The sequence below is a fragment of the Furipterus horrens genome, unplaced genomic scaffold (assembly GCF_987537825.1).
Source record: "Furipterus horrens unplaced genomic scaffold, mFurHor1.1.pri manual_scaffold_3, whole genome shotgun sequence".
NCBI lineage: Eukaryota > Metazoa > Chordata > Mammalia > Chiroptera > Furipteridae > Furipterus > Furipterus horrens.
In genome coordinates, this window is record NW_028327173.1 from 175390232 (window position 1) to 175406198 (window position 15967).

A 15967-nucleotide genomic window follows, 5' to 3' on the forward strand; every position below is an offset into this window, starting at 1 on the left:
GTGGGAAACATCAGACAAAAATGAGATTTCCTTCTATTTTAGAGCATCTTTCAAATTAAATGTTACCTTTAGTTCATGACCTCTTTCAAGCCTGCCACACTCTGCATTAGTCAAAACAGTTATCATCCCCATTTTGCAGAGAAGAAACTAATGCTCTCTTTGGAAACATTACGTTCTGCTGAGGAAAAACCAACTAGTTAGTGTGAGAGCTGAACTTTGACCCCTGTCCTTTGACTTCCAGGTCAGAGCCCTGATCACACCAGCTTACCCACAAACGGACTGAGCGGAGAGCCCAGAATGAGGAAAGCTGGAGCTACTACTACTGCAGGTCACAGTCAGCCATGAGGTGAGAAGACCTGAAGTCAGTGACAGCAAAGGAAATCAAGAGAGAAAATCTTATTTGTTAAAACCAAAGTAAAATCAGTTAGAAGTATGTGGGTTAAGGGAGGAGAGTGTTCAGGAGAGCAGACAGAAAGAGCAGCCTGATTCCCAGAGGCTGCTAGAGCCCACAGTTGCTGTACATCAGTCGCAAAATACTGTTTTACCAACTATTTATTTGGTTTGTATAAGAAAAACTTCAGTAATGTAATGCTACTTTGACCTTTACTTTTGAAAAACAAACTGAAATGGTTTCAAGGGAAAAAAGAATCCCATCAAATCTTCAAACTAATAAAAAGGTCTTTTTTAAAGAAGGAACTTATCTACAGAAGTTTGTTCTAGGAAACCAATCAAGAATCGCTTTTATCTTCAACATCCAAATGTTTCATGTTCTTCTGGTTCTGATTCTGTGTAAAGAAAACAGCATTCCCGCTAAAAAAAATGTTTCCTCTGAATTTAATTAAGTCTTTAGACCTAATTTCCAATTCCAGGAATATGAGGGAGAGAAAAACAAGTTAAATGGAAACAAGAAGAAAACAATCAGACAAATCCCACAGGTGAACCATCTTAAAGGACTACTGACAATCTCTGGACAATTAGTGTCATGTAGCGGGTGAGAGGGAAGGTAGCAGAAACTCTTCTAGATTAAAAATCTAACTATAATATGCAAATGTATGAATCTTGAGTGGGTCCTGGTTGGAACAAATCACAAGTAAAAGACATTTAGGGCAACTGGAGAAGGAATATAGATTAGGTATTAAATAATTTGAAGGAATTAATAGTTAATTTTATTAAGCAGAGTGTAAGTGGTTTAAGAAGAAAAACCCTTTCTAGGGTCACATTTCACCTCCAAATACATGTTTCTGATTTGTTCTCAGTAAAAGAATAGAACATGCCAATATGGCAAAATGTTAATTTAGAATCTAAGTAGTAAGTATATAGCTGTCCATTATATAATTTTGTCTTTTTGTGTTTGAAAATTTTACATAATAAAAAGTAAAAGTGAAGTGTCATGATCCTAACAAATATTAGTTTTCTTGGTATTACTATTCTACCATCTAATCCAACAATCCCTCTCCTAGCTGACACGCGGCCTTAATAATACACTAAAACCTCACATCCGTCGGCAGCCGTCCGTCTCGAGAGACGATGGTGTAGCTTCTTAAGAGTCTATCTGCACCGCCGAGAATGGTTGTGCAGTCCGACTCGGGAGTGACACGGTATCTGTCTCCTCCCGTGTTGAATCGACATCTTGCGATGACGCTGGAGTGTCCTCTCCAGTGAAGCTGAAGCTACAGAGCCTGGGCAGGGTGATATGGAGGGTCTGCTGTTGCCCATGCAGCAGACCCCCCCTCTCTTCGCAGCTGAAGGATCCAAGGGAAAGACGGAGTCAATACAGCTTGGCTTCAGGTGCGCCGCAGGAGTTGCCGGTGTTGACTACAACGTCAAACCGCCTTAGGGACTCCGGCTCCGGATTTTCTGTCGGGGTTTATTCCCTTAGCCTTTCCCCTGAAGAGGTATGCCGCAAGGCAGCGGAGGTTTTTTGGGGTCAGAGTTTTCCTTCTCTGATGTGCCCTGACTGGAAGATCGAACCAGCGACACTTAGCTTGCAGGCCGACGCTCAATCCACTGAGCCAAACCAGCCAGGGCTCAAAACCTCACATACTAGTGTAACTAGCAACTGCTTCTTCTTCTAGTAGACATGATTACAATATTTCTGAGGGCAAGATCTCTAAATAAAGGCTTTGTCTAATCAAAGGGGCTATGGATTAGAAGGCCACAGACCCTAAAGGGCATACGAATGAAGAACCTTTTCAAAAATCTGTGTCACAATTAACAAGAGACCTGCCTGTTACCATAGAAACTATTTGAGTGGCTTAAATGTTTCAAAGGAAAGCAGTACCTCTATCAAGGAAAAAAGTCTGAGGTCCTTGCTAGGGCCTTACCTCTGAGCTGCTCCAAGTCACAGCATGAGCAATGAGACAGTACTGCCCAGCATGCCCTCACTGGCGACCTCAGCATGACAATTCAACTCCTAGTCCAGCTGCCTCTCCCTGTAGACCAGATCCCTAAAAATCTTGAAGTGACTTGTCTAGAGTCATAAACTAGTTAGTGGGCATGCTGTGACTAGTCCAGACTAGTTTTCTTCCCATTATACCAGGATGAGTCTTTGTTGACACACTAAAACAGGTTAAGAAACACCAAATGGACCTCAAGATTATATCAGTGAACAGAATTCCTAACACACTAAATATGAAGCTAACAGACTTGTGTCACCCTTTTCTAAACTGCTTCACTTATAAAGGACCATGCAATGTGGTGAAAGGGAAATAGAAAGAAAGAAGTGGATATTAAAATGAAAAGAAAAACAGCAGGAATAAGCATGGCTCCCATGGAGGCAAATCCTGAAGGTACTAACAACTGGAGGCTGTCAGCTAACTACCTGCGGCTGAAAGGCAAATTGTTTCTGATGGGCATTCAGAGTCGCACACATCCATGGTTACCTGTGCCCCATCAAAGGCACTTGTATTTGGAACGGGTGGTCAGTTAGCAAGGTATTAGCTACAGCAGCTCTACCTTAAAGTAATCTGGGGTTCTGCAAGGTCCTCACTGAGTTTACAGCCTCTCGGTTGAAGCGCAGCACTCAGTGCCTTCATCACTGCTCATGAATATCCTACTACAAGTGCATAAACTATACAATAGGTATCACTGAATCTGAAGCTATTTCAGGGAGAAATGCATTGTTTGGGACATTTGGCAATGGTTCTGTTGAACTGGGCTCTGATTCCTACTTAGAACAAATAAAAATTAATACACGTACATAAAACACATCATGCCTCACAGCAAGAGCCATGTGCTCTTGGCAAAGTGCTTCGCTGAAACAGCGTTTGGACCAGAACTCAGCAAAGGCCAATTTCCTCACCTAAACCTGCTCACAGAACTCTAGATAGGCAATAGCTGTTGATAAATTGGGAGAGGGGGAATTCTCTCAAGGTTAGCAATCCAAACCCAAAAGGATAGTAAAGAAAGATTAGAGGAAAAGAGCAGATGATAAAGGCCAAATATTGCAGAATGGCCTCTTGTAGGACTGCTGCTTCGGTCTCCAGCTCCAGTGTGGGGATAAGACAGTGGTTTTTCAAGACACTATGCACTAACCTAAAATAAAATACTAAACTCCCCCAGTGAGAAGGTGATGGAAGAATAGGGGGAAAAATGCAGGCAAGGAGCTGGAACATAATAAAACTTCATAGCCATGGTGAGGAAAGACAAGAGAAAATTAGTCAAGTGTTTCCAGAAGGAACGGACCTATTCCATTTTAGTAAAATCACATCGGCACCGAGGATTGAAGCAGGAGAAGTTAGGAGGCAAGGTAGCCAGTTGAGAAGTTACTGTACTTTAGGTAAGAGATGATTAAGAGTCAGAACAAGAGAAGATAAGACAATCTAAATACGTATACTTGGGAAGTACAAGAGTTAAGATTTAGAGCAAGAGTAATCAAGGAGACTAACAAGAAAAAAAGACTCGCAGATAAAACAAGGGGCCAGATTATAAAGGCTAGACCAACTAACAATGATGTCAGTTAAAGTTCATTAGAAAGGCAAACTGGCCAGAATGGGCTTTAAAACATCAGAGAAAGAAGCCAGCCCTAATGCCTTCCATGCTGATCTTTAAAAAGTTTAAAATAAACTGAATTGCTTTGAAAGTTCCACTTAATTTTAACTTTATGGTACAGACAACTATGAATATTAGTGTACTTTTTTTACTCCAGAACACTTAGACCATAATCTTCTCTAAACCAACATGGACTATTTCTGTTAAATTTTTTTTTTCCTTCTGCATTCAGCTCAAAAACTACCTCTTTCATAGTCATCTTTGGTTTTAAGTCTCTCCAGCAGAGGCTTCTGGTCACTTGCCAGCACAGACAACGGGCTCTTGAGGAACAAGACCTGGCCTACAGGTTTTGTTCCTCCGTTAACAGTTGGCACAGGGTCATTCACAGAGCTGGTGTTTGCTAAATACACACACAATATTTCTTCAATTCTAAGGATTTCTTAAAATAAGGAAATAAAAATACAACAGATTTAAATTTAAGAATAAACAACATTTGCCCTGGCTGGGTGGCTCAGTTGGTTGGAGGGTCATCTCATACACCAAAGGGCTGTGGATCTGATTCCTGGTCAGAGTACATACCTAGGTTGCAAGTTTGAACTTAGTCGGGACACATTTGGCAGGCAACCAATTGATGTTTGTCTCTTACATCAATGTTTCTCTCTCTCTTTCAAATCAATAAACATATCTTTGAGTGAGGATTAAATACACACACACACACACACAACATTCTACAGAATGAGCTATTGGCTCAATAAGGACCAAACGGGTTTCTTCCAACTTCAAAATGCTGTTCATGATAAACCTTGAGGCCATTATGCTAAGTGAAATAAGCCAGTCATTAAGGATAAACATGGTATGTTTCTACTCATATGAGGTACCTAGAATAGTCAAATGCATACAAAAAGTAGAATAGTGGTCACCAAGGGCTAGGAGGAAAGGGGAATTGGGAATTATTGGTTAATGAGTTTCGGTTTGGGATGATGAAAACCTTCTGGAGACAGATAGTGGTGATGGTTGCACAAAAATGTGAATGTACTTAATGCCAATAAACCATACCCTTAAAAATGATAGATGTTCTGTTATGTGCATTTTACTACAATAAAAAGCTAACAAAAAAAAAGATTATATAACATTCAACTATATGCACTTCAACACAGTTGCAAATATACAGTAGGGAACACAATTCAGATATGTTAGCACAGATGGAACTTAATTATATTGTATTATGCTTGCCTAATTATTCAGAAAAGAATTAGAATAAATGTGTATCTCTGAAATGTATATACCACTGTAGTTACAGATAACATTACCTTAAATGAAGGATAATATTAAGAATGTGTAACTGCATTTAACAAAAAGTACAAGTCCAAGAAACATATTTAAAACAGAACGAAAAGTCTCCAAGAAGTAAAATCACTGACACAGACTTTCATTTATAGAGTATAAATGACCACAACATAATTAAATATGCTTAGACAAAATACATAACATTTTGGTTTTCGAATATCTCCCTCAAAAAAGTAAGCGTGGGGCCCTGGCTTGTGTGGCTCGGTGGATTGAGCACCAGCCAGCGAACCAGGGGGTCACTGTTTCAGTTCCCAGTCGGGGCACTTGCCTGGGTTGCAGGCCAGGTTCCCAGTTGGGGGCATGTGAGAGGTAATCACACATTGATGTTTCTCTCCCTCTCTCCCTCCCTCCCCCTCTTTCTAGAAATAAAGAAATAAAATCTTTTTTAAAATTACATATTAAAAAACGAAACAAAAACAAAAGAGTAAGTGTGGGAAAGGTTTGTTAATTATTAACCTGCCTTAACTTGAATGTAATTTAGCTAAATTTTTTGCAATCATTCATGAATTCCTCTGATCAAAAACTTTGTCAACTATCTTTAAGTAAAAATATGAAGAAATGTGTCAAAATTAAAACTACTTGGCTTTCTCTTTGCTAGAATTCAGGGGGGAAAAACAAAATTCCTATGTGTTACCATTCTCACATATTAGTTGGCTCTTCGTATGAAATTCTAACACAGGCACTTAAAGCCTGAGGGGGCACGTCCATTAGAACATGAATGGTGCGGTCACACGCACCTAAGTTCTGCACTGTGACGTCTGGCAAGTGACTTAACCTGAGCCTCCTCAGTTTCCACCTCATTAAAATGGGTATGAACTCCAAGTTGACAGGAAGATCACATGAAGGCACATGTATACAACCTGGCCTGCCTTCCCAGACACTTTGGTTCCCACGCTCTTCTCTTTGACACCTAAGGCTTTCATTCACCAGCACACAGCATGTCGCCACCTTGATACACACCAAGCAGAAACTCACTTGATCCTGACAGGAAAAAATACCTCCAACTTTTTTTGTTTCCTATAATTTGTCAAAACATTCTGTAAAGGCCTACAATCTAACTCATGACCACATTAAGCTACTGAAACTAACAATACCTTCAAATCAGATCTCAGTACTCACTGCTAACAGGTACAAATGTTTATAGCACTTCATATATGCTGGGCGTTTCTCTGAGTACTTTATGTGTATGAACTCATTTAATCCTCACAATAACCCTATAAGATGAAGAGAAGTACTGTACCATTAACAGCCCCAAGGCACAGCTGGTAAGTAACAGGACCTGACCCAGGCATTCTGAGTCAAGTCTACTACCTTTCATGACCTCTTCCTTTTGTTTCTTGCTCCTTGTTCCTTTTAAACCCAATTTTGCTAACACTTAATACTCTTGGACCTCCTGCGTCTAATACTGTACCTCCTTAGGGCTGTTCTCTGCTGCCTCTTCTCTCACTCTTCTTACTATCTGAATGCAGACATCTCCTAAAGTTTACGCCACCTATCTCCTCCTCTCACTCCTTGCTTCACTATCAGCTCTATAATTCACAATTTTAAATCTCTAGCCTTAAATCATCATGCCATCTCTGACCCGTTTCAGTCACTCCCTTTTCCTCTGCACATGCAAATTCCAACCACCCATATTTGAAAATCTGTCTAGTTGCTTTCAGTGCATAACAAAACATCCTGGAATTGAGTGGTGTACAACTATTTTATTATGTCCTTGGATTCTGTCGGTCAGGAATTCAGTCAGGGCACAGCAATGTGCCCGGCCTCTATCTACTCCACAATGGCTGGGGCCTCAGTGGGGACAGCTAGTCAGCTGTGGGCTGGAATCACCAGGAAGTCTTTACTCACATGCCTAGTGCTTGACGCTAGCTGTTGGGTAGAACCTCAACTACAGCAATCAGCCAGAACACCCACATGTGGCCTCTCCATGTGGTAGAGCTTCCTCACAGCATGGCATCCATGGACTTTTACATGGTGGCTCAGGCACTAAAGTACCCCACATTCTTAACACTTTCCAATTAAGCCAATCCCACAGTTCTTTCTCATGATAAAGGAAGGAATATATCGAGCATCAGGTGATTTTTTTGCATACCTTCTTATTTCTTATAAGAGCTCAGGCAAAGCAAGTATTACCACCCTTTACAAAAAGGGGAAAATGACAAGTTTAGAGACATGCCAATAGCTATACAGATAATCAAGTGACAAGGTCACATGCAAATTCAGGTTCCTTCTATATACAATAAATATTACAATGACAAGGAATCTTGCAAATATATGTATCTATTTTTCACTAATTTCAGGGTAAAAATTTTCAGTAACCAAGTTTTTCTTGCTGACTCACCACTAGGAAGAGTTGTATTTCTTTTACTCCTAGATTTGAAACACCTTTGTCACAATACTTTTCATTTTTCTATTTGAAAATCAGTGCACACACTTCAAAAACTGAAAATACAGTGAAAAGTCTTGCTTCTACTCTTGTCTGCCTTCTGCCCAGTTCATATCCCTAGTAACATGTAGCTATGTAGCCTCCAGTTCTTAAGGCCAATATAATATTTATCTCCCCACACCTTCGCCTACAAAATAAGTATAACTCCTCTGTGTCATTTGATCATTCTAAGGGACGAGACATTCAGGTTGCTTCCATTCAAGGCTACAGCAACTAACCTTGAGCATACATCATTCCATGTATGCAAGTATCTATATAAGATAAATTCCTATAGTCAGGATTTTCAAGTAGGAAATATCCATTTGTATTGGAGAGACATTGCCAAATAATCCTCCATAAAGATAGTTACACTCTCAACAAAAATATATATTTCCCTGTAACCCCAAAACTTAATGCAGTATCAAATTTCTGGGCTTTTGTCAATCTAAAAAAGGGGGGAAATGTGGCTTGGGGTGGTCTGTGTGAGGGTCAAGGATCTTTCCACGTGTCTCAGAATCATTCATATTTCCTTTCCCATGAACTGTCTGTTTACCTGTCTTGTCAAGTTTCAATGGTGTTTTTGGCTTTTCTCTCACATTAATTTCCAGCATCTCTTTTTATCATCCTGTTGCCTACAGTATGGGTGGAAATATTTCTTTCCAGTTTGTCACTTGACTTCCCTTGTGCTGGTATTTGACATGTGAAAATTCTCAGTTTTTATATAGTGAAAGTTACAATAATTTTATATTATGGCTTCTAAATTGGGTCAAAATTAGGTAGATCTTCACTGCAGAATTAGCATTAAAGAAACTTAAAACCTTATGGATTTTAAGCTTTATTTTAAATACTTTTAAACTTATTGGATAGTTGCAAAGAAAGTTTAAAGAGTACCGATAAACCTTCTTTATAGAACTGCAGTTAATAAATCCAGAAACAATTAAAGAACCAAAAGTCATTATTTTGCAACTTCTAATAAGTACTGGATCTAGGCAATTACCAATGGCTACTAAAACCAGTAGGTGAAAGGCTCGTTAAACTCAATGGAATAGCAACAGAGCTGGTCCATGACTGCCTCCCATTTTACCTGCCTTTCCCATTTAAGAAAAATTCAGCCTTGACTTCCATCCAAGGATTGGCTGTGTCCCATCCCCAATGGTCCATCATTTCAGCAAGGCAAATGATGACAGCAAAATTTCCTAGGAATGAGCCTTCCTAGTACCGTGGGACATTATCCAACCAAGAGGTTGGTCATTAATGCATCCTTCAGACTGATTTATGATCAAAAGGAGAAGTGTGGATGAAAAGGGGGCCACATACTAAACCTGACAAGCTCAGGGGAGGCCTGCATGGTGGGCCTTACAAACTCAGAGACAGCAAACAACCACATAGGATGGTCTGGACATAAATATTCCTAATTAAAAGTGGGTCAAGGCAGGTAATCACATCCTAGGCTGTAGTTTCCTTGACAAATGTCAATATGAGTATTTACCTAAAGCTAGCCTGTCCGTTGTTTTTTTACACCTAAGATAACATACTTTTGAAATGTCAAAGGGATTTTTTCCAGACCCGTCAAGGCACATCCACTGCACCAGAGAACAAGACCACAGAATCCTTCATTGTTACCTTGTTCCTCACACACCATCTCTAGGTGCTGTAAATACTAACGATCCTGTACCCACCAATGTAAAAGAAGTATGAGGTGGGACCCCCCAAAAAACCAGAATTATCTTCTGGAGGGCAGGCCCCTTGTAGTACAGGCTTCCCCCACTAGGTAAGTGTTCTGGGAACCCACCGGTACCAGTGTACCAACTGGCGTTGTTCTGAAAGGCCATATTCAACTTCAGTGAATTTTTTTTGAAGACTCTTTCAGGACGTTTACCCATTTCACAATGAGTGGTTTACAAGCCCACCTGCCCACACCGCACTGAGTGTTCAGCAGTTTTTGACCAAAAACAGCGTGACCCCTGTACCCCACCCTTCCTATTCACCAGATCTCGCCCTCTGAGTGATTGTTTTCTTGTTCCCTGGATAAAAAATCCTCAAAGGGAAACATTTTGCCAATGTGGAAGATGTGAAACAAAAAACATCAGAAGAACCAAAAGGTGTCAAAATTGATGAGTTCAAAAACTGTTTTCAGCAGTGGGAAAAGTGTCTCAATAGGTACATTGCATCAAGTGGAAAGTACTTTGAAGGTGACTGAAGTTTAAACATGTAAGAATAAATACACAATTTTTTATAAATAAATTTCAGAGTTTTTTGGGTCCCCCCTAGTATATGTTTCTCCATTTTACTTTTTATCCAATCCCAGAGACTTTTCACTTTGCTTAATCTACCACCAATTGATTTCACGTAACCCTCTTTATGTCTCTTCCTTTGATTCTAATGTATAAAACAAGCTTCAAAACTGCCATTCTCGGAGCATTTTCTCAATTCATTGACATTTTGCTTCCCAGCAGTTGTCATCAATTTGGCTCAAATGAACTCATAAAAATTCTAAAAAAAAAGAACTGATCCAAGGATCACCGTCTGATGCTAGATTCAAAGGATAGATGGTTTCTAGGCAAGGAGACAGTCTCTCCCAGCCATCCCTCCCAGCCTACATGCTACAGCCCAATGGTGAACAGTAACCAGGAGAGCCATATACACTATGATAAGGCACACAGTGGGAAGTGAGGGACTGGTGTACCAGGCACCTCTGATGAAAAGCTACCGTACAGGAAGAGCCGACACATTCCCCAGAACAGAGAAGTTACTATCAATCCACTCAGTGGGGACTGAAAAAATAATTTGGGGAATGTAAACTACCAAGTTATTTTATATTTTACAACACTCAGTCAGCACTATTAACCAAGAATTAATATAAAAAGTATAAAGTACTCCGTTTACAATCACAAAAGTGTGATAGTTTGAAAGAAATTTGTTTCTATACAAAACAATCTATGCAGTCACTAGAGATAAAAATTAGGGATTGTGCAGGATTGTTTTCCCTCTTACTCTCTTCTGTATTTCCTACAGATTTAAGGTAGCCTTCCTTCTCTCTCCTACCCAGGTTGGTGCAAGTCTTCGACAACCACCATTTCAGGTTTATTTCTTTAAGTTCGGCATCATCCTCATCCTCTTATCTTCTCTTTAACCATGTGCCTCTAAGAAATCAATATTAAATCCTTAAGTGTAATCCTCTAGGTAGAGGCTTGCAAACTTTTGATTACAATCCACAGTAAGAAATATATTTTATATCTGGGGTCAGTACACACCAGAAAAGGCTATACCTATAAAACCTACACAGATGTTCCTCAAAACATCTATCCTTACTACCTGTGATAGATTGATCTCCATTCTAATCCACCTTTTTTTTTTTTTTTTTTGCTACTGGTGATCCAGCTATTAGGTCATAACTCACGGTTTGAAAAGATAAGATGCACTGATACATCTAAGTAGCAACATAAGGAACTGGCTAAGAGTTCTGCCTTTAGGCTGCCTGGATTCAATGACCCACCCCTGCCATGAATCCATCGACCTCACTGCCTCAGTTTCATGAGTATAAAAGAACAGTGTTATCTTAAAATTGATGATTAACCAAGACCATCCACATGAAGCATTTAGAGCATAGGAAGTATTCAGTTAATGGCTATTAATAACTCTTAAATGGTCTGTGGACTTTTTTATTGTGAGAAAATGTACATAAAATTCTAATTTTAACCATTTAAAGTGTACAGTGCAGTGGTATTGCAACCTAAGTCCCAGAATTTTTAACATCCCAAAAGAAAACCTATACCCATCCCATCCTCCTCCCAAGGCCCTGGTGACCCCTAATCTGCTTTCTGTCTCTAGGTCCACACACTTTTTTAAAAAAATCCTCACCCAAGGATATATTTATTGGTTTTAGAGAGAGAGGAAGGGAGGGAGAAGGAGAGAGAGAGATGTGAAATAGAAACATCCATAGATTGCCTCCCATACGCACCCTGCCTGGGGATAGAACCCACAGCCTTTTGGTGCATGGGACGACACGCCAATCAACTGAGCCACCCAGTGAGGGCAGTCCACAGACTTCTTAAAGAATAAAGTTAACACTTGACTACAGCAATTTTCTAAGGTAGAATGAAGTGCTCTTTAGAGTCATTTGTCCTGTGGCTCTAGAGACAAACTTCTGCTAACCATTTCTTAAGAAAACCTCGTGAACCACGTTAGGTAAATTCTGTGTCCTAGCTGGGGGTCGGAAATCCCTCTCTCCTATGAAATCTGTTAGGGCAAGATTCCCAAAGACTGACCAGTGCAATAAGGAGATGGCTTTCACTGCCCATAAGAGGCAGAATGAGCAAGCTTCATCCATGAAGATGTATCTTCATCAGCCGTGGAATATCACCAAAAAATAGCATATTCATCAAATAAAGAATGTTTATTCTTCAGTCTTTGCATTTTGAAATTTGGTTTTCAAAGTGCTAAACTTCTATCATCAGAGGATTTAAAAAGTGAACTGGGACACATTCTTGGCTTTAGGATGTAGTATAATTTCCTTTTTGGGCCCCACCTCTCTCATACTCTGATTTACCACCCTTCCTTTCCGGTGTGGAAGATCGGGCAAAAATAAACTCGTTCTTCCCAAGGCCTATTCAGGGACTTGCCAGATACACCATCAGGGAAATAACAGTGGCAGGGAGGTTACCTTGCAAAGCAGCACTGTTATTCTTTGAGAAATTGTTAAGGCAGAAGGCTTCTTAGGCCAAAGAAATAAATGTCACCATGAGGCACCAAAGATGTGAACTACAGAATATCCTTTGGTCCCAGCTGTATAAGTCAGAAGCTTTTGGTTCATTGGTTCTCTCTCTCTCTCTCTCTCTCTCTCTCTCTCTCTCTCTCTCTCTCTCTCTCTCTCTCTCTCTCAACGGAAGACCAACACCACTCAATAGGCAGGAAAGTCCTCATTCTCCACTTCTCTTCACGCCCCTTCCCTGTTTTCCCTTGTCCTGGGTGAGAAAGCCTGACCCCGAGTGACAGCACTGTGCCAAGTGGGCTTATTTGGAGTGGATGTGGGAAGGGCGTGATTGGAGAGCAGGTGACTCCACTCCGTGTTCCAGAGTCCAGCAAACATCCCTGACTCCCACTTTATTGCTTTGGGGGAGAATGGGGGGGGGGGGCTTTAAGAAGCAAATTAGCCCCAGAAACCTCCAGGAAGCCTGTGCTCAGGGCTGCACCAAATTCTGGAAGAGTCCTGAGCTAGAGTGAACTCTATGCGGAGCAAAGAGAATTACAACTTTCCGAAGAAGACCCGGGTGCCTGTCAAGTCAGTGAGAGCACAGGTCCCCCGGTTTACGGTGAGGGATCACCCCCTGCACTCCAAGTGCATGAAGCCAAAGATCAGACCTCAAGAAAAGGGACGAGTTAGGAAGCGGTCACTTCCACAAGCGCCCAGCAGATACTTACCAGGGGTTCAGCACGTGCCTCATGCATCCTGCCCTGGGCTACTAACTGACTGCAGTCTTGCCACCCTGAAGGCTGCGTGCTAAGAGCAGAGGGGACCCCTCGAGGGCGGCTGCAGCGGGTCCCCAGGTGGACAGGCCGCTGCCGCCCAGAGCGACCGACATGCGTCCCACGCAGGCCCTCGCTTTGGCCGCCAGGAGGGCCAGGGCCGAGGGTGGGGTTCGGAAGGTGACAGCACTCGGCTCCCTCTGCCAAGAGTGAGGCAACTCTAAACTTCCCGGAGCCGGCGCACGCTTCCGGCAACCACCTACCCGGCGCCCGGCAGGTCCGAGCAGCCCGCGCCCACGCGACAGCCGGGCTCACTGACCTGAGATGGTCTCCTGGTAGCCCTTGGTGAAGAACTGCATGGCCGTGGCAGCCCTCCAGGGCGTCTTGAGCAGCCCCTGCCGCTGGGGGTCTTCACCCAGCGAGCGCAGGATAGACGAGTAGGCGGCTGCCAGGTTGGGGAGATTCAGCTCATTGTCCTCCTCGCTGCGGGGCCGCTCGCCCTTCCAGCTTTCCGCCAACTGGGCTCTCTTGCTCTCCGGTCGCGGCGACTTCTCGGCGGGTCGGCCCGGCTCGGGCCGCGGTAGCGCCTCCTCCAGGCACCCATTACTGTACCTGGGGTCCCGCGGCTTCGCTGGCGCTCGCACCGGGCCCTTCTCCATGGACCTGCCGCTGCCACTCGGGAGGGACCTTGGGACGCTTCCGGGGCTGTGACTAAACTTTGCCGCAGGCCGCAGGCAATGGGCTGTAGCTGAGACCACAGGGAAAGCAAGCGACCAGTGGGTGACAATGTGACAGGGGCAGCCCGGAGCTCTTTTCTAAGAGCTAGAGGCGCTGCCGGCGCCGCCAGGCATTCCCATTGGTGGGCGCTGGCTAGCGTCACGGGTGTTGCCCCGCCCCCGGCCCGGCGCCCAGTGCGGCCAGGGGCTCCGCGGGGCGCGCTCCAGCAGGGCCGCGCGCTGCAGCTCTTTCCACGCCAGTGGAGAGGAGTGGGTCGCTTCCCTTCAGTTGTTGAGGGACGAACGGAATCGGAAAGGAACCTCGCCGTGGGGAGAGGCAGGGAAAATAGTATGACTTGAAACTCTTTGCTTTCCTTAGTTTAAAATTTGTGCAGCGCACCCTCTGGCCGGTTTCAGAGAAAGTGTTACACCTAGTAGTCCTGTGTGAGTCCCTATAACTAAGAAGGTGATATTTGTGGTGGCCAAAACTTTGACCCTGGGAAATTGATTTGCAAGCGAAGCTAACCTCCTTCCCACTGACGTTGATAAAAATTGTGAAATGTTATTGATCAACCGGACTCTTAACCAGTGACATCTACTTTGACTTTTAACATTTAAAAATGGACTTCTTTCCTCACTTAAAGGAATTATTTCATAATGCCAATAGTGTTTTGTTTTTTATTTTTATTATTTTATTTTATTTTATTTTATTTTAGAGAGAGAGGATGGGAGAGAGAAAAGAAACATCAATTTGTTTTTCCACTTATTTACGCATTCATTGGTTAATTCTTGTATGTACCCTGACCTGGATTTAACCTTCGCTCTCAGGAAGTTGCTGTAACCAACTGAGCTACCAGGCCAATGCCAAAGGTAAGTTTTAAAACATGTATCAAATTATGTTATGATTTGCTCCAGAGAGTTTCTAATGCTGATTTTCTGACATATTACAAGGTTTATGATCAGACGGATCAGGAGGGAAGCCCCTGGAATGATTCTATACTAATAACATAGCTCAGTCATTATAATTAGTATTTATTGAATGTCTGCTCCAGTCATAGCTGTATTCTAAGCATTAAGGACAGAAATATGGAAATTGGCCTCCTAGGCACCTTTAATCTAAAATACAAGAAATATTCATGTAAATGGATTTTTAAAATATAGTTATTGAATTTCTATATTTATTAAATACCAAGTTACATAAATCATGAAATATGAACATGCTTTGGGAAGTCTCTTTGTCTCCCTGGCTGGTGTGGCTCAGTGGGTTGAGTGCTGGCCTGCGAACAGTGAGGGCACAATGCCCAGGTTGTGGGCAGGTCCCCAGTTGAGGGCATGTGAAAGGCAACAGGCTGATCGATGTGTCTCTTGTACATTGATGTTTCTCTCCCTCTCTTTCTCCCTCCCTTACTTTCTCTAAAACAAAAAGAAGAAGGGAAGAAAGCTTGAAGGGAAAGGAAAGGAAGGAAGAAGGAGGGAGGGAGGGAGGAAGGAAGGAAGGAAGGAAGGTTTCTTTGTCAGTCTCCTAATATTTATTGTAAGTTTTTTCCCCTTTGCATTTTTTCCCTTTAACTGCACTGCCCACTGTCCACTATTTCCAGCATAGTTGTAGACAACATTAAAGAATGGCCTTATATTTAACAAATGAGAACAAAGACACCAAGTGAGATACTTTAAAAATGGAGGGATTTAATGGAGATGCTTTCAATAAGGGTTTATTTTTTGTGGCAATCTTTCAACTTCTTTTAAAAACGTTTTAAACATTAAATAATATCATATTTCCCAAAGACGATTTCTAATGGAATTTTTACCCTAAGAATTAACATTTTCTTATAAACACTGCCACTGAGGCATTGGCACATTTGTTGCCAATTGTCAGTACAAAGTCTCTGGATTTGTTCTAGAACATATGTACTTGTAAAATGGAGGCAGTGCCTTCTAGCTAAATGCCCAAAGGTAATATAAGGAAGCTTTAAAATTGCCAACATTATTTAAACAGTTTGATAGTGAAATGTAGGTAGTTTGG

At 42.0% G+C, this 15967-nt stretch overlaps 1 protein-coding gene across 1 annotated transcript in view; it reads right to left on the minus strand.

The window, feature by feature from the left end:
* Positions 1 to 14034, minus strand: part of GCH1 (GTP cyclohydrolase 1) — a 44052-nt gene extending 30018 nt beyond the window's left edge. Inside the window, exon 1 of the mRNA XM_090270907.1 lies at positions 13548 to 14034. Coding sequence (XP_090127033.1) covers positions 13548 to 13887 — 340 coding nt within the window. The 5' untranslated portion in view covers positions 13888 to 14034. The remainder of the gene's footprint in view (positions 1 to 13547) is intronic.
* Between the last annotated feature and the right edge of the window lie 1933 nt (positions 14035 to 15967).